This window comes from Mandrillus leucophaeus, unplaced genomic scaffold, assembly GCF_000951045.1.
Source record: "Mandrillus leucophaeus isolate KB7577 unplaced genomic scaffold, Mleu.le_1.0 Scaffold1199, whole genome shotgun sequence".
Classification (NCBI taxonomy): domain Eukaryota; kingdom Metazoa; phylum Chordata; class Mammalia; order Primates; family Cercopithecidae; genus Mandrillus; species Mandrillus leucophaeus.
The window spans coordinates 434221-453713 of record NW_012100309.1 but is presented as its reverse complement, the minus strand read 5'-3'; the positions used below and the strand labels follow the sequence as shown (position 1 = coordinate 453713).

The following is a 19493-nucleotide window of genomic DNA, read 5'->3' as shown; positions in this document are numbered from 1 at the left end:
ACCTATTTGATAAAATAATAGCTGAAAACTTCCCAAGACTAGCAAGAAATTTAGATATCCAGATAACTAAAAGATCCCAAAAGAAATACAACCCAAAAAGGTCTCATATCCCACCACATTATAGTCAAACTGTCAAAAGTCAAAGACAGGTCGGGCACAGTGGTTCATGCCTGTAAACCCAGCACTTTGGGAGGCCGAAGTGGGCAGATCACCTGCGGTCAGGAGTTCAAGACCAGCGTGGCCAACATGGCGAAAATACAAAATACAAAATTTAGCTGGGTGTGGCGGCATGCGCCTGTGGTCGCAGTTATTCAGGAGGCTGAGGCACAAGAATCGATTGAACCCAGGAGGCAGAGGTTGCAGTGAGCTGAGATCGCACCATTACACTCCAGTCTGAGTGATGGAGCAAGACTCTATCTCAAATAAATAAATAAACAAAAACTCAAAGACGAATAATTCTAAAAACAAGAGAGAAGTGGTCATATATAAGTGAATTCCTATTAGACTAACAATGAATTTTTAACAGAAATCTTACAGGCCAGGAGAGAAAGGGATTATATATTCTGGGAGACAGGAATACCCAGAAAAGCTATGCTTCAAAAATGAAACAGAAATAAAAACATTTCCAAGCCAAAAAAAAAAAAAAAAAAAAAAAAAGAAAGAAATAATTATACCATACATGTCCAGCATGCAGGCTTTTTTTTTTATTAATATAATGTCTCTTTTCCAAGCCAAAAAAAAAAAAAAAAAGAAAGAAAGAAAAAGAAAGCAGGCAATTCATCACCACTAGACCTGCCCTACAAGAATTGCTTGGTGATTCTTTCACCTCAAAGTGAAGGGATGATATCTACCATCATGAAAATGCATGATAAAACTAACCAGTAGAGCAAAGATACAAATAAGGAAGAAAAAGGACTCAAATGTTACCACACCAGAAAATCAAACCATTAAGATAAATAATAAGAGAGAAATAAGAGAACAAAAGAAACACAACCAGAAGACAATTGACAAAATGACAGAAATAAGTCCTCACATATCGAGACTAACCTTGAATGTAAACTAATTAAAATTTCCCATTAAAAGATATAGATCCACTGACTGAATAAGAAACCATATAACAACTATATGCTACCCACAAGAAACTCAATTCATCTGTTAAGATATATATAGACTAAAAGCAAAGGGATGGAAAAAGATATCCCACACAAAAGGAAACCAAAAGTGAGAAGGCTTTAAGTCAAAAACACTTAAAAGAAACAAAGGTCATTATATAATGATAAAAGGATCAATTCAGCAAGAGGACATAACATTTCTAAATGTATATATGCACCCAACACTAGAGCATCAAGATTCATAAAGCAAATATTATTAGATCTAAATAGAGAGAGACACCAATACAATAAGAGTTGCAGACTTCAATGCCACACTCTCAACATAAGACCGATCATCTAGACAAAATATTGCCACACTCTCAACATAAGACCGATCATCTAGACAAAATATTGAAGAGGAGGAAATCTTCCTAACTCATTATATGAAGCCAGCATTACTCTGATATCAAAACCAGGCAAGGACACAACAACAAAAAGAAAATTACAGGCCAATATTCCTGATGAACAGACACAAAAATCCTCAACAATACAGTAGAAAACCAAATCCAAAAGTACTTAAAAAAAAGATAATACACGATAATCAAGTGGATTATCGTAGGGATATAAGGATGGTTCAACATATGCAAATCAATCAATGTGATATAAAACATCAACAGAATGAAGGATAAAAACTATATTATCCTACCAATTATTTCAGGAAAAGCATGCAATAAAATTCAACACCCATTCATGATAAAAACGTTCAACAAACTAAGCATAGAAGGAACATATCGGAATATAATAAAGGTCATCCATGACAAACCCACAGCTATCATACTGAATGGGAAAAACCTGAAAGCCTTTCTTCTAAGAACTAGAACAAGAGAAGGATGCTCTTTCACCACTCCTATTCAACATAGTATTAGAGGTCCCAGCTAGAGCAATGAGGTAAGAGAAAGAAACAAAAGGCATCCAGACTGGAAAAGGGAAAGTCAAATTGTCCCTCTTTGCAGATGACATGATCTCATATTTAGAAAATCCTAGACTCGGCCGGGAGCGGTGGCTCAAGCCTGTAATCCCAGCACTTTGGGAGGCCGAGACGGGCGGATCACGAGGTCAGGAGATCGAGATCATCCTGGCTAACACGGTGAAACCCCATCTCTACTAAAAAAATACAAAAAATTAGGCGGGCGCCTGTAGTCCCAGCTACTCCGGAGGCTGAGGCAGCGTAAACCCGGGAGGCGGAGCTTGCAGTGAGCTGAGATCCGGCCAATGCACTCCAGCCCGGGCGACAGAGCGAGTCTCCGTCTCAAAAAAAAAAAAAAAAAAAAAAAAAAAATCCTAGACCCCACAAAAAAAAAAAAAAACCTCTTAGATTTGATAAGTTCAGTAAAGTTGCAGGACAGAAAGTTAACAAACATCAGAACTTGTATACATCAATAATGAACTATCTGAAAAACAAATCAAGAAAGCAATACCATTATATACTTACAAAATATGAAAATAAAATACCTAGGAATAAATGTAACTAAGGAGGTGAAAGGCCTCTACAAGGGAAACTACAAATCTTTGATAAAAGAAATTGAAGAAGATACAAATGGAAAGACATCCAATGCTCCTGGATTAGAATAATGAGTATTGTTAAAATAATCATACTACCCAAAGCAAAGTACAGAGTCAATGTAATCCCTATCAATCAATTTTTCACAGACATAGAAAAACAATCCTAAAATTTGTATGGAACCAATAAAGAGCCCAAGTAGCCAAAGCAATCCTGAGCAAAAAGAACAAAGCTGGAGGTATCACACTACCCAACTTCAAAATATATTACAAGGCTATAATAACCAAACAGCATGATATTGATACAACAACAGGGACATGGACCAATGGAACGGAATGAGAACCCAGAAGTAAACCCATATATTTACAGCCAACTGATTGTTGACAAAGGTGTCACAAATATATCTTGGGGAAAGGACACCTTCAATAAATGGTGCTGGGTACACTAGAAATCCATATGTGGAAGAATTAAACTAGACCACTACTTCTCACCATATACAAAAATCAACTCAAAATATTAAAGACTTAAATGTATAGCTTGAAACAATAAAACTATTAGAAGAAGATACAGAAGAAACACTCCAGGACAATGGTCTAGGCAAAGATTTTATGACTTAGACTTCAAAAGCAGAGACAAGAGAAAAAAATAGATAAGTGGGACTATATTAAACTAAAAAGCTTCTTCACAGTAAAGGAAACAATCATCAGCGTGAAGAGACAACCTGTTGAATGAAAGAAAATATTTGCAAATTATTAATCTGACAAAGGACTAATATCCAGCATATACAAGAAACTCAAATGAAACAGGAAAAAAACAAACAATCCCATTAAAAAGTGGGCAAAGGATATAGACACTTCTCAAAAGAAGACATACAAATGACCAAAAGGTATATTTAAAAAAATGCTCAACATCACTAGTAATTAGGGAAATGCAAATCAAAATCACAATAAGGTATCATCTTAGTTCAGTTAGAATGGCTATTATCAAAAAACAAAAAAAATAACAAATGTTGGCAAGGACATGGAGAAAAGAGAACTCTCATATACTGTTGGTGAGAATGTAAATTAATATTGTCATTATGGAAAAGAATGTGGAGACATCTCAAAAAACTAAAAGTAGAATGGCGGTATGATCCAGCAACCTCACTACTGGCTATTTATCCAAAGAACATGAAAACAGTCAATCAAAACAATATACGCACCCCCATGTTTATCACAGCACTATTCACAATAGCAAAGATATGGAATCAACCTAAGCATACTTCGATTGATGAACGGATAACAAAAAATGTTAAATTTACAAAAGAGAATATTATCTAACCATTAAAAAATAAAATCGTGTCATTTGCAGCAACATGGATGGAACAGGAAGTGAAATAAGCCAGATACAGAAAGACAAATAGCACATGTACTCACTTACATGTGGGAGCTAAAAAAGTTGATCTCCAGGGGGTAGAGTAGAATGATAGTTACCAGAAGCTGAGGAGGATGTAGATATGTGTGCAGGGGGGAAGGGAGGGGGTGCGAAGGGAGATCTAATGGGTACAAATATATAATAAATAGAATGAATAAGTTCTAATGTTTAATAGTAGAGTACAGTGCTATAGTTAACAAAAATGTGTTGTACATTTCAAAATAGCTAAAGATGAGGACTTAAAATGTTCTCAACACATAGAAATGATCAATGGTTGTGGTGATGGATATCCTAAATACCCTGACTTGATTATTAAACATTCCATGCATGCAACAACATATCACATGTATCCCATTAATACGTTCAATATTAAATAATATGTATCAATAAAAAAATTTTTTTAAAAACAGAACAAAATATGAGACAACAGTTTTCAGTCAGGGGAGACCAGGTGAGCAAGATAATGATCCCTGAGAGACAGAAAACAAATGAGGAGAACTCTGTGATTGTTCCTAGGTTATTGTCTGGAGAGAATATTCAAGCCACAGAACACGGAAAGGGAACCCAATCAGAGCCCAACTGATTCCCTTTGTTGAGGAAACAGCTGGGGATCCAGGGAGATTGCAGAGGATAGAGTTTACAAGTTAGAGTACCATAAAGGAGAGTGTTTCAGAGAGTAAGACCTCCAGAGAGCCACAGAGTGTTCTTCTCAAGTGTTCAACTAAATACTAACCGGCACATGCATGTGAAGTAACTGCCAAAGGCTGTGAAAAGAACCACCCAAGGTGAGAAAAACAGAACTATCTCAGGAGCTCACTAGGGCTGGAAAATTTTGTTTCCACCCTCTAGAGTGGAAAATTTCATAATTCAAGGGGAATCAAGAAAGTATTCAGAAGGGTATTGCCTCAGCAGTTGAGCAAAATTAGCTGTAAACTGAATGCTTACTGTTCTGCTTAACAAAATTTAAAAGCAAGCCTCAATAAGATCATAGTGTTTCCAAGTACCTGAATGATTTACAGGATGATGTGCAGGAAAATAAAAATATCCAGCAGCTATAAAGATAAAAATTCACAATGTATAGAATCCAACAAAATTACCAGGAATGCAAAAAAGAGAAAATCTATATCAATTCAATTCTAAAAACAGATCAAGAAATGACAAAAATAATGGAATTCATAGACAAGGACATTAAAAGTTGTATTTCCTGTATTCAAGAAGACAGGAAATACTGAACATGCTTAATAGATACATGGAAGATAAAAAAGAAAAGCTAAATCAAAGTTCTAGAGGTGAAAATTACACTGGATAGGATTACCAGCAGATAAGACCACATGGAAGATACAATTAGGGATTTTGAAGATATAGTAATATAATCTACATAAAATAAAGCAATGAGAGAAAAAAGACTGGAAAAAACAGCACTGGAAAAAACAGTAAACTGAGATTTCAAGTAGACTAATTACCAATCTGAGTCCCCCAAGGAAAAGGAAAGGAGTCAGAAACAATATTTGAAGAAATAATGGCAATAAAAATTTCAAATTTGATAAAAATAATAAGTATGCAAATCCAAGATCAACAAAACCCAAACACAAGAACTAGAAAGAAAATTAATATCTTAAAGAATAGAAATCAATGTTTAAAAAATCATGATAGAAAAATCATAAAAAAGATAAAAACTATATTATATGTACAGATATTAAGATAATGACAGCAAACTTTCAGTTGGAAACTACACCAAGTCAAAAGACATCTTTCAAAAACAGAAGTAAAATAAAGATTTGCAAATATACAAAGATTAGAGCATTAATCACCAGCAGATCTATGATATAAGAAATGTTAAGTCTTTCAAACAGAAAATGACACCAGATGGAAATCTACATCTACACAAAATAATGCAGACCACTAAAAATAATAACTGTGCTTAAATATAAGAAACATATTTTCTTATTTAGCTTTCTTTAAAACAAAACAACAATGCATTATGGGGTTTATAACATACATATAAACAAATGTGTGAATATAACACGAAGGCCAAAGGAGAGAAGAAATAAAAAGTATACTACTTTAAGATTCTTATACTATACTTCATGCTATAACTTGAAGATAATCTGTGATACATTAACATATATCCTATAAAGTCTAAAGCAATCAATAATAAAACAGAATTATAGCTAATAAACAAAAAAAGAGATCAAAAGAAGTCATAAAAATACTTAAATCAAATATAAGTAGAAAAAGAAGCAAAGTGACAGATAAAATACAAATAGCAAGAGGACAGACTTAAACCCAAACATATACATTATCATATTAAATGTAAACCATATTCTTAGCCACAGTACCAGTCTCAATAAATTTGTAATGATCAAATCATACAAAGTATGTTCCTTGTCCACAAAGGAATTAATTCAAAAAGATAATGGGAAAGTCTTAGTTTCTGGGAACCAAACACCAAATCTCTAAATAACTTACAGATTGAAAAAGAAATCCAAAGAAAGATTAGAATGTATTTTGATCTAGGCTGGGCACGGTGTCTCAAGCCTATAATCCCAGCACTTTGGGAGGCTGAGGCAGGTGGATCACTTGAGGTCAGGAGTTCGAGACCAATCTCTACTAAATCCCAACTCTACTAAAAATATTTTTTTAAATTAGCCAGGTGTGGTGGCAGGTGCCTGTAATCCCAGCTACTTGAGAGGTTGAGGCAGGAGAATCACCTGAACCAAGGGGGCAGAGGTTGAAGCGAGCCAACATCACACTACTGTACTCCAGTCTCAGCAACAGAGCGAGACATCGTCTCAAAAAAAAAAAAAAAAAAAAAAAACTATTTTGATCTGAATAAAAACGAAAACATAGTATTTCAAAATTTGTAAGATACAGCAGAAACAGCAGTTAGTAGAAAATGTATAGCCCTAAAATATGTATATTAGTAAAGAAGAATGGTTTCAAACCAATGACCTTACCTCTTAACTTAAAAAAACTAGAAAACGCAGAGAAAATTAAATGCAAAATAAGCAGACAAAAGAAAATAAATAGAAAAGCAAAATTCAATTCAATTTTTAAAAATAGAAAAATAAAAGAATTGTGAAACTAAAAGATAATTCTGTGAGAACATAAAAATGTTCTGTGAGAACATAAATTTTTTTCTGACTATTCTGATATTGCTGTAATCAGAATAGTCAGAAAAAAAATAGAGAATAACTAGGGAAAAATCATCTCATTAATGAGAGAGAAGACAGTGCTACAGATGGCAAAGATTTCAAACAAATAATGAGAATGTTATGAACAACCTTATGTCAATAAATTCTACAAGGTAGACAAAATAAATACATTCTTTGTATAACACAAACTACCAAAGCTCACTCAATAACAAATAATCTGATTGATGAGCCCTGTGTTTAGTAAAAACTTAAAACTGTAATAAAAATCCTTCCTACAAAAAAGAACACCAGTACTCACATGGCTTCACTGATTAACTTTACAATTTAAGTTAGAAATTACAATCATGTATCACTTTACAACAAGGATACATTTTGATAAATGTGTCGTTAGGCAATTTTGTCATTGTGGCAACATCATAGAATGTACTTACACAAACCTAGATGGGATAGCCCATTACACACCAAGGCTATACAGTATGGCCTAATGTTCCTAGGCTACAAACTATAATTGCCTACAGCACAATATTGTAGGCAAGTGTAACACAATATTTGTGTATCTAAACATAGAAAAGGTATAGTAAAAAAAATACAGCATAAAAATTTTTTTAAAGGCACATCTGCAAAGGACACTTACCATGAATGGAGCTTGCAGGATGAAAGTTGTTTTGGGTAAGTCAGTGAGTGAGTGGTAAGTGAATGTGAAGGCCTAGAACATTACTATACACTACTGTAGACTTTATAAACACTGTACACTTACGCTTCACTAAATTTATTTTTTAAAATTTCTTTCATCAATAATAAATTAATCTTATCTTACTGTAGCTTTATGTTTTAATTTTTTAAACTTTTTGACTCTATTGTAACAACTTAGCTTAAAACAAACACATTGTACAGCTGTAAAAAATTTTTTCTTTTACAGCCTTATTCTATAAGCTTTTTTCTATTTTTAAATTTTTAAAAATGTTTTCCTTACATTTAACCTTTTTTGTTAAAAACTAGGACATAAACATACATTAGCCTAGGTCCATACAGGGTCAGGATCATCAATATCACTGTCTTTCACTTCCCCATCTTGTCCCACTGGAAGGTCTTCAGGGGCACTGATTCGCAGGGAACTGTCATTTCTTATGATAACAATGCCTTCTTCTGGAATATCTCCTGAAGGACCTGCCTGAGCCTGTTTTACAATTAACTTTTTTTTTTTTTAATAAGTAGAAAGAGCACACTCTAAAATAATAATAGTACAATAAATACATAAACCATTAACAAGTCATTTATTATCATTATCAATTATTATATATTATACATAACTGTATATGCTCTGCTTTTATATGACTGGCAGGTTTGTTAATACCAGCATCACCATAAACACATGAGTAATGAGTTGTGCTACTACATTACAACAGCTACGATGTCACTAAATGGTAGGAATTGTTCAGCTCCATTAGAATCTTATGGGACCATATATGCTGTTCATTGTTGACTGGAATATTGTTATGCAGCACATAACTGTGTATGCTTTCTATACAAATTCTTCCAGAAAAGTAAACATGATGGAATACTTCCCAGCTCATTCTATGACACTGGCATTATGCTGATCAAAACCAGACTAAGATATTATAAGAAAAGAAACCTACAAAATAATATTCCTCATGAAGATTGATGAATTTCCTAACAAAATGTTACCAAATCAAAACCAAGAATACATAACAAGAGTAACATATTGCGAAAGGTGAGATTTATCCCAGGAATATAAGGTTAGTTTAACTTAGAAAAAGAAAGAAAAAAAAAAAAAGCCTGATGTGGCGCAGGACCTTCCGGGATGACAGAGTGAGCAATTTGGCAAATACTCTCCCACAAAATGCAATGTTAAAACCAGACAAAATGTGCAAAAACAACCATTTCAGAATGTGTGAAGTAACCAAAGGCACACGAAGTACTGAGAAGCAGTACTTCAAGAAAACTACTGAGCCTTAGTAGAAATAGTAGGTGTCCATAGAGTTTTAGCCTGGAGCTGTCCCTTCCCTCCACCAGCTACACTAAACATGAAAAAAAGAGAGAGGGTGCATATCTAGAATTAAAGAAGTGATATAACCACCAACCTTACAGAAACTAAAAGGATTTCAAGGGTATACCATAAATAACTTCATGCTAACAAATCATGCAACTCAGATGAAATGGACAAATTCCTAGAAAAACACAAATTACCACAACTGACACAAGAACAAACTAGAAAATCTAAACAGACCATAACAAGTAAAGAAAATGAACTAGTAATTAAGTGTTCTCACTAAAAAAAAGTCCACATGCAGATGGCTTCACTGGTGAATTCTAAGAAAAACTTAGAAAATAAATAATACCAATCCCCTACAAATTCTTACATAAAACAGGAGGAAACACTTTCAACTTATTCTATGAGGCCAGTATTACCCTGATACCAAAGTCAAACAATCACAAAGAAATAAAAAATTCAGACAAATATTCTTCATAAATATAGACACAAAAACCATTAATAAAATATTAGCAAACCAAATACAACAACATATGGAGAACATTATACACCAAGCAGTTTTTACCCCATCAATACAAGGTGGTTTGACACCTGAAAATAAATTATTATATATTAACAGGTTAAAGGAAAAAAAAAACATCATAATTTCAAGAGATATGGAAGGAGCGCTTGACAAAATTCATGATAAAAACTCTCAATGCTCTAGAAACAGAAGAGAACTTTCACAACCTGATAAAGGACGCTTACAAAAACACCTACAGCTAACATCATACTTACTGGTGGAAGACTGAATGCTTTTTCCCTAAAACTGAGAAGAATAAGCACATCTGCTCTTGCCACTGCTATTCAGCATTGTACTAGAGGTTCTAGTTAGCGAAGTTAAGCAAGCAAGGGAAGTCAAAATTGCTCCCTGGCCTTTTGGCTAAGATCACGTTCAAAACGAAAAAAAAAAAAAAGGAAGAAGAAGAAGGCATCCAGATTGAAAAGAGAGAGGTAAAAATATCTTTACTTAGGGACAATATATTCCACCATGATTTAAAAAAAAACCCTACTCAACTATTACTAGAACTAATAATGAATTTGTCAAGGTCAAAAGATATAAGATTCATATACAAAAATCAATTGTATTTATATACACTACCAATGAATAATCCAAAATGAAATTGGGAAAGTAATTCCACTTACAATAGCATAAAAAGAATAAAATACTAGGAAGAAAGAAACAAGACTTATATCCTGAAAACTATAATACATTATTGAAGACATTAAAAAAGATGAAAGAGGAAAAACATTTTATGCTTGTGGACTGGCAAACTCACTATGCTATAGATAGATAGCAATTCTATCAAAATTAATCTATAAATTCAACATAATCTCTTAAAATCCAAATAGATTTGGTTTCTGGTTTTTGGTTTTGTTGCAGAAACTGACCAGCAGATCCTAAAATTTATATGGAAATGCAAAGGATTAAGAAGAGCCAAAACATTTTTGAAAAAAAAATGTTGGACTAATACACTTCTTTGATTTCAAAACTAGCAATAAAGCTACAGTAACCAAGACAGTTTGTTACTAACATAATCAACAGAACAGAATTGAGATTCCAGAAAAAAAAAATCCTTATATTTACAGTCAATTGATTTCTGACAAAGGTGCCAAAGCAATTAAGCAAGGAAAGAATATTCTTTTCCACAAATGTAAATAATGGATTCAGACCCTTACCACACCCAACACATAAAAACTAACTCAAAATGAAAAACAGACCTACATATAAGATCTAAAAGTATAAAACAGAAGAAAATCTTCGTGACCTTGGGTTAGGCAAAGATTTGTTGGTTTTGACACCATAAGCACAATTAATAAATGAAAAAATTAGTAAGTCGAACTTCATCAAATTAAGCCTTTTGCGCTTCAAAAAGGTACCAGTAATAAAATGAAAAGGGTAAACATTTCACCAAAGAGTCACAAATGGCTAACATGCACATGAAAAGATGCCAAAATCATTAGTCATTAGGGAAATGCAAACTAAAAACATGAGATACTACTACACACTGACTAGAATGGGTTAAATTTTAAAAGACTGACTGTACCAAGTGTTGGCAAGGATGTGTTGCAATGTTCACACATTGTTGATGGAAACATAAAATGATACAAATACCACTGGAAAATAGTTCGGTAGTTTTTGTAAAACTTAAACATGCAGCTAACACATGATCCAGTCATTCCACTTGCGCCCAGGAGAAATGAAGTATATGTAAAAACAAAGACTTATACATGAACTGTCACAGCAGGTATATTTGGAATAGCCAAAAACTGGGGAGAAACACCAAATGCCCATGAACAGGTAAATGAATACGTTGTGCTATGTCCATACAATGAAATACTACTCTGCAATAAAAAGGAATGAACTATAGATATGGGCAACAACCAACATAGATGAATTTCAAAATAATTACGCTGAGACAGCAACACAAAGCAGATCAGTGGTTGCTTCGGGATAGGTGTAAAGGACGTGAAGCAATAGAGAGAAGGGATTACCAAGGTACCCAAATAAACTACCAGGCATAATAAATGTGTTCATGTGTCATTATCTTTGACATTGTCAAAATTTATTAAAGTGCATATATTCATTATCATAGTTAAATAAGTTTAGTTTATGTCAATTGTACATTCATAAAACTGTTTTTAAAAAATGTATCTCAGAACAAAAAAGAACTATTATGTGGCATTACAACTCTCCAGGCAAGAAAGAATGATGTCATAGACTGGGATGGAACCCACAGAAATAGAAATGTAAGTAGATAATTTTAAAGTTTATTAAAATACAGAATTGACAACACCTTTTTGGTGAAATGGATATTGAGAGTTGAAGGAAAGGAAGGAATCAAGGACAACTTTTATTTTGGCTTTGGCAACTGAGTGAATAGTGGTGCCATTTACTAAAATAAGGAAACTAGGATAGTATGACAGATTCAAGGTTTCTCATCACATCACCAGGAGTGGGTCAAACTGGTTTTACAAGCTTAATAGATTTTAAAACAACAAACTAGGGTTCACAGAATTCCCTATTACCCACAGTTTCACTTTCTGCAGTTTCTGCTTTCCGTGGTCTACAACCCACAGTCAATCATAGTCCAAAAATAGGTAAGTACAGTTTATATAGTAAGATATTTTGAGACCAAGAGACCACACTTTATAACTTTTAACAGTATATCATTATAATTGTTCTATTATTAGTTATTGTTGTTAATCTATTACTGTCCCTAACACAAATTAAACTTTACCGTAGGTATGTATGCATACAAAAAAACATAGCATATATAAGATTTGGCACTGTCTGCAATTTCGGGATTCCACTGGGCGTTCTGGAACGTATCTCCTGTGGATAAGGTGGCACTACTGTACTGTATCTACAGACATCTAGAAAATAAAAGTGGGATTCTATTCAACTACCACAAATGTGAAAAAGAAATCACGATTTTTGCAGAAAAAGAAAACAGTAATTCATGGAGATTACAAAATGTGCAAAATACCTTTGTCCAAAATAATTTTAAAACTAAATAAATGACTCTGGGAGGCTAAGTGGGCAGATCACTTGAGGCCAGAAGATTGAGACCAGCCTGGACAACATGGTGAAACCCCATCTCTACTAAAAATTCAAAAATTAGCCAACTGGCTGTGGTGACACACACCTGTAATCCCAGCTACTATGGTGCTAAGGCACAAGAATCACTTGAACTTAGGAGGCGTAGGTTGCAGTGAGCTGAGATAATTGTGCCACTGCACTCCAGCCTGGGTGAAAGAGTGAGACTTCTCAAAAAATAGAAAATAAACTTAAACAAATTAAAGGTAGATGTTCATGTTATAAAATAATTACTTACACTATTTTAATTAAATAATACATTTTACTTTGTGTTTTTTTTCTAGAAGTATTACTTAGGACTGTTTATATTTTTAACTAAAAATATTTGTGTCCATTAAAATCAAATTGCTAAGTGAAAGTACAGAATGCTACAGCTTCTTTATTTCCTTCAGCATCTTTGCTTACCTGTTTAATCTTTCAAATAATGTCCCAAATTGTGTAGTTTTATGTGATGGACTGAGAACATCTTGACTTTTATTTAACTTGGAAAGCAAGGAATCAGAACAGTTAACATTACTGAGCTGAAAAAAAAAAAATGAAGAAACTGCCAAAATAGTAAATGTACATATATAAAATTTTAATTATTTACCATAAAATGTCATGTAAATGAACTGCATTTATATTTTCAAATTATAAAAATAGTCCAAAAGAAAGTAATTTTACTACTTATTGAAAACAAAATAAATACTTTCCTAACAAAAAAAGTCAATACCAGTATTTGAGTCATTGTTAAAATAACAGAGTTGATACTACGGTAAGCTAACCATTTTCTCCAAATTGAAAAATAAAAATAAAAGAACAAAAAAACACCCAGGACACGAGGATCTTGAATAACTGTAAGTTAAATTTCTCTGACAGAAAATAATAATGTGTCCCAAGACAAGAGCTATAATTATCTCAGTTCTTCCATTTATTGAGTGACTTTAGATTGCTACTTTAATTTTTCTGAATATCAACATTATTCAGTTCAAAAGGGGGATAGTGTGTGAAGACTATTGTGAAAAGAATATAATCAATTTCTTAATGTGGAAAGTACTCTATAAATGTAACTTACTATATTGGCCCAACACTAATCTATTCAACAATGATTTTTATCTGTCATACATTTGATTTATAACTCATGAAACATAAATGAGAAGTCCAAACACAACCAATGACAGAATTGTCAGGAAAAAAAAAAAAAAAAGAGAAAGAGTCAAAAAAAGACACTGAAAGTCTTTGGAGGAAAAAAAATGTACTGAAGTCAGAGAGAGCTTACACTAATGTCTCAGCTAACTAATACATCTGAGAGAGAGTGACAGAGGTGCAAAACATTATCCCTTAAAATAAGAAAGAAATCAAAAGAGAAGAGAATATAGTATTTCATATTCAACAAATACTACTTAACTAAGGATCAGGAAACCCCAAGCCACTTTTTCTTCTAACTTGTTTTTCAACCCATTTTCTTTTGTATTTTATAATTTCATTGTAATTATTTTCACTTTTTTCGAAATTCCTCAAAGTACACTATTAAGTACTTCCCTAGTATTTCATGATGTGACACTATGATTGAAAAGGGACATTTTCTCTTTCCAGTCTTTTACCATGTTAAGTATAACATTATTTACCTCTCTGAGCTCATCATTAACCTGCAGTGTATAATATGTATAGGCAAGAAAGTTAAGTAGAGATTGCACAGATGTTTTATCCTTTATCTTTAAACTATTTAATAGAGCAAGGATGAGTTATAAGCTGATCTAGAATGCAGGTTTTTGTCTTATGAAATACAAAGTGAATGGGTAATAGAATGTCTTTCATTGCATCATTCGAAAAGTATTGGGCCTTTATAATAAGGCTAGCATGGGTCACAGAAATGTAATACTTCATTTTCCCTTATCTGGGAAGTCTTTAATAAAAACTTTAACAAAATGGAATTATATATAACTATCATATGGCATATATATAACTGATATGCTATAATACATAGCTACAACTATAATATAATTTCTAAAATTTAGAACTATAAATTAATTATAAATTGATTTATAAATACATAAATATGTCATAAAACCACTGCATGCTAAAAATAAGATAAATTCAAAACTAAGTATTCCTATTAACAAGACATAGTGTTTACATAAGCATTTTCCTAATTACCATTTAATTAAATTTCATTTTTAGTAGATTATTTCCTGGTATGCTTTATGACAGATGTATTTTAGAATTTTAATATTTATATATTTTATATTTTTAACTTTAGAGCACACAATGATTGAACAACATTTTAGCACTACATATCTCTACATATTTGTATAGTGTTGATCAAAAAACAAACATAAAAACTTGTCATCTTTCAAATTATAAAAAGAATCAAGCCATCACAATTCACACTTTAAGACTACTATGACATCTCTGAAACTATATATTGCTTTCACAGGACACTTTCCATATCATGCATATTGGGTCATCATGACATCACCAACTAATCAATTACAGTGATTATAAACATCAACTACTATATAACACACTGAACTACTTTCAATTCTACTATCAATAGTTTTCTAATAGAATGATAAATTCCAAGATTTTTTTAAAAAAACACCCCAGCTCTGGGATTCACAATCTTCTACACTGCAAAGAATTAAGTTTTTGATCTAAAGGGAATTATCCTTAATTTATCTCCTAATTTTTTTATATCTATAGCAATTCAAAATGTAAATATTTTAAATCTATAAAAAGAGAAAAAACGAGTTTCATGAAAATATAATGATATAAAATGCTAAGAAGTAATGATTCAAAGGTACCTGGTCATTCTGCTTTTTTTCATATGCAAGTTTCTGAGGAGTAGGTGCTATTCCGGGTGTGAAATTTAGTTTTGAAATATGTCTGTTAGAAGCTAACTCCACTGAAAAAGATGTTGGAGTGAAACTGCAGTTCTCTATTTTGCTGAACTGAGGGTCAAGCGTACTATATGAGTCCATGCCTTGTGACTATAGGAAAGAAGATAAAATCATTTACATTACCAAAATATGTAAACTAGAGAAGAGAAAAGTCAAAACAGTGAAATTAAAATAAGTGAAAAGGGCAGGGGTTACAAAAGAAAAAGTCCTAAGGCAAGGCAACCCATCAGTAATTGACAGAACTTACTAGGAAGAGAGTGGTTATTAGCGAAGGATATATACTCAAGAGTACCTTTCCCTCTGCCTACCCTACTCCTGCTCCTCTCCACCCTCCATTCCTGTAGGCTACCTTCTAAAGACAGGAAATCTGAGTTTCATTAACCCATAATCCAGGTGACAAGATTTCTAAGGGATTTTAGTATCATTGCCATTATCTTTCTGATCTAGCTTAACTCTGGCAATTCAAAGGAAAAAAAAAATGATAGCTAACAAAATGACATTAGATGTTAAAGTTTCAAGCTTTAATTATATTTAATTATAATCTATGCATTTTCTAATTGATTAAAATTTTATTTGCTAAGAAAATTATTTGCTATACTTTGAAAAAGAAATCATCTTGGGATCCACGTGAGAATTGGACATCACAATTTGATATAAAGTAATCTGGTTACTATGTTTGAACAGATGAATTGCTCAATAATTACGTGAACCCCAAGTAAGAATCCCTAAGTGAATTGTCCTTGGCAGCTCATCAGTAACAAGCAGAATCAAATGCTATGCAAACATAGGCCTAGTCACATTACCAGTAGTCTAAAGGGATTCCCATAAGCAATCAATTAAAATATTCTCAAGGCATAGATTTCCCACCTGGAAAACTTTTAAAAGAATTAAAGACTCAAAATTTTCTTTAAAATAATTTTCTCCAGTATTCAGACATTTAGATCATTAGGCGGCATGTCACAATTGCTGAAATAACTTATAGAATTTTTTTTTTTTAATCTCACCTGGACTGGGCCAAGATCTTCCTTGCTACTTAGTCTTTGATAGTTTATGCTAATGAAAAGAAAAATTTAGGTTAAAAATATAAATGAAAATAAAACTGACTGTCCTTTCCTGTATTTAAAATTCATACTGCTCTACACAAAACACACAGAAACCTACATAAATCATTACAGGGTCATAATATTACTCAGTTTTATAAAAATTATATTACTACTAGAGATAGATATTTTTATGATAAGGTAAGTCAAACAAAGTGTACAAAATCTAGATCATTTGATAAAGGTCTTAATCATTGTATAATACTGTTAACAGCCAAACAAACAAAAACTGGAGGTAGAAGGTAAGTATCTTATACAGTTTCCAGTGAGTAAAAGTGTTGATAATAACCAGTTTAAACATTAATAATATAAATCCTAGCTAAAACCTACTTGGTTTCTGTATCATCAAGGCAGAGTTTAGAAGGTACACAGTGAGGCGATATTGGGAGTTCTAAATTATGCTTTCTTAGGGGCATTTTTATGCCTCTATTCATGTTCACATGGGTTGGTTTCCTCACAGTTTCTACAATAAAAAATATATAATTATAATTTTAAAATAAGAGTAATAAAATCTTGTAAAAGTACTGCTTAATATATAATGTTCATTACATAAATGTACATCTAAGAAATTGTACTAAAATATTTACATTCTGTCAGTATTAATAAATCATTACAATATAAACAACTATCACAGAGACTTTAAAACATATTTTTCTTCATTATCTTATATACTCATTATAGGTGCCCTATTAATTTAGTTCTACTTTTTCTTCCACCAAGATTTCTCCGATCTCCAAACTATATTAGATACTATGTTATATATTCCCACTGTACTTTATATTTTCCCTTTCTTTGGTCAGTACTTTCACCCACTGTATTTTTGTGATACACCCACCCCAACTATATACATAGTTATAGTGTAGATTTTATATCTTCTTATAAAACCCTGCCTCAAGCCAGGCACAGTGGCTCATGTCTGTAATCCCAGTTACTAAGGAGGCTGCAGTTGGAGGATTGCTTGAGGCCAAGAGTTCAAGACCAGCTTGGGCAACACAGTGAAACCCTGTCTTTAAAAACAAAACAAAATAAAACTCTTGCCTCTCTGGATAAAACACGTGATTTGGCAGTAGCCATCTGACTAAAGATGAACCAATAATAGCATCCCATTCTGCTAGTTATAAATGAAATTGTTTCACTGTGAGATTGGTACCAGTAGCACAAGGCAACATTCTTACAGTGGAATTTTAAAATGTGGGACCAGAGAAACAATTCTCAGTATTTCCTTGGTGGCAAAACTAGAGGAGGTGAGTAATATTAGTTTCTTAAGGCCATGTTTTGAGCCTCAATGATGAAGACAGTCTGAGAAAATAAAGTTAGTAATTGAAGTGAAAAAGAATCTTGATAGTATCCAAGTTCCTGTTTCGAGTCGTCTCTGAGGCCCACTGCACCATCACTCTTCCTGTTAAAGGAGTAAAAAGGTATCTGTTTTGAATTTCTGTCATTTGCAGCCACAAGTCCCGACTAATAAAGTTTGCTTTCTGTTTTATCCTCAGCACCCAATAGAGTACTTACAGTGGGTACCCAATAAAAATATGCTGAAGAAATAAATGAAAAGAAAGTGCAGGGGTTCAGGACATTATCCCCAAATAAGACATCCTGCTATTTAAGAAAATAGCAGAAGCAAGAAGGTTACTCTCAGCTTCCCCCTGAAGCAGGTCATAAAACCCTCATTTGAGAAGTGCCCTGGTTATACTTGGAAGAAAATAATATCCCTATCTCTGAAGACACAGGGTCACAAAGAAGAATCTGAGCAAAGAGGTCTTGCTAAGATACCCTTAGTTTATTACTATTAGATCATTCTTTTAAAAATCCAATCATACTTCTTGAGGACTATCCACTTTTTCATCAAACCTGACAAGAAAAATACACAAGTTTAGCCATTTCTTCCAATCTTAAGATATAAACTTTTTTATCAAGGCTCTTGTGTCACAGAAAACTTACTAAATAAATCTGTATGTTTTTATCCTGTTAATCTGTCTTTTGTTATTGAAGCTTTAGCCATAAACCTAGCAATGGATGAGGAAATATATTTTTATTACCCTACAACTGGGAATAAATAAAGGTAAATACATCAAAGAGATTTACAACAAAAAGTTTTATTCTCAAAGTCCATGAACAATGTATTTATTCCTTCTAAAGTATAACTAAATTTACTTGTGTAAACTGTTATCTATGGAGGGAAGAAAAAAATGACGGAGAAAGGAAATGAAATATTAACAATACTCTGATGAATTTCTATCCCTTCCTGATAAATTGTCTTATTTTTATGCTCTCATTTTTAGCAGTTGTTTTAAAACTTAAATATCATACACAAATTCCTCTGAGAGAGGAAAAATATACTCTAATTAAGCTTTTTATTTACTTGAAGAATCAAAATATATGACAAAATGGACTTTATTTTGCAGTATTAGACTGCTATGATTAACATCCCAGTAAAGTGTAATAAATAATTCAAGTGATGGCATAGGAAACTAGTCATTGAGGCAAGAATGTTTCCAGATCTTCCTTTCATACCTATCCTCTAAATATAAAGAATAGTTAATTTGTTGACATGTATTAACATTTATTCCCTGCTCTCTAGCTAAACTTTGGTAACTACCTATCTGTAATCTTATACAGTTTCCAGTGAGTAAAAGTGTTGAT

The 19493-nt window shown here is 32.6% G+C and overlaps 1 protein-coding gene across 1 annotated transcript in view; it reads right to left on the bottom strand.

The window, feature by feature from the left end:
* LOC105530226 (chromosome unknown open reading frame, human C12orf40) overlaps positions 1-19493 on the bottom strand; it is a 62220-nt gene that overhangs the window by 22124 nt on the left and 20603 nt on the right. Inside the window, exons 4-7 of the mRNA XM_011967635.1 lie at positions 17181-17313; positions 16755-16803; positions 15655-15840; positions 13277-13392 (exon numbers count right to left, since the gene is read on the bottom strand). Of these exons, the coding sequence (XP_011823025.1) occupies positions 13277-13392; positions 15655-15840; positions 16755-16803; positions 17181-17313 (484 nt within the window). The remainder of the gene's footprint in view (positions 1-13276; positions 13393-15654; positions 15841-16754; positions 16804-17180; positions 17314-19493) is intronic.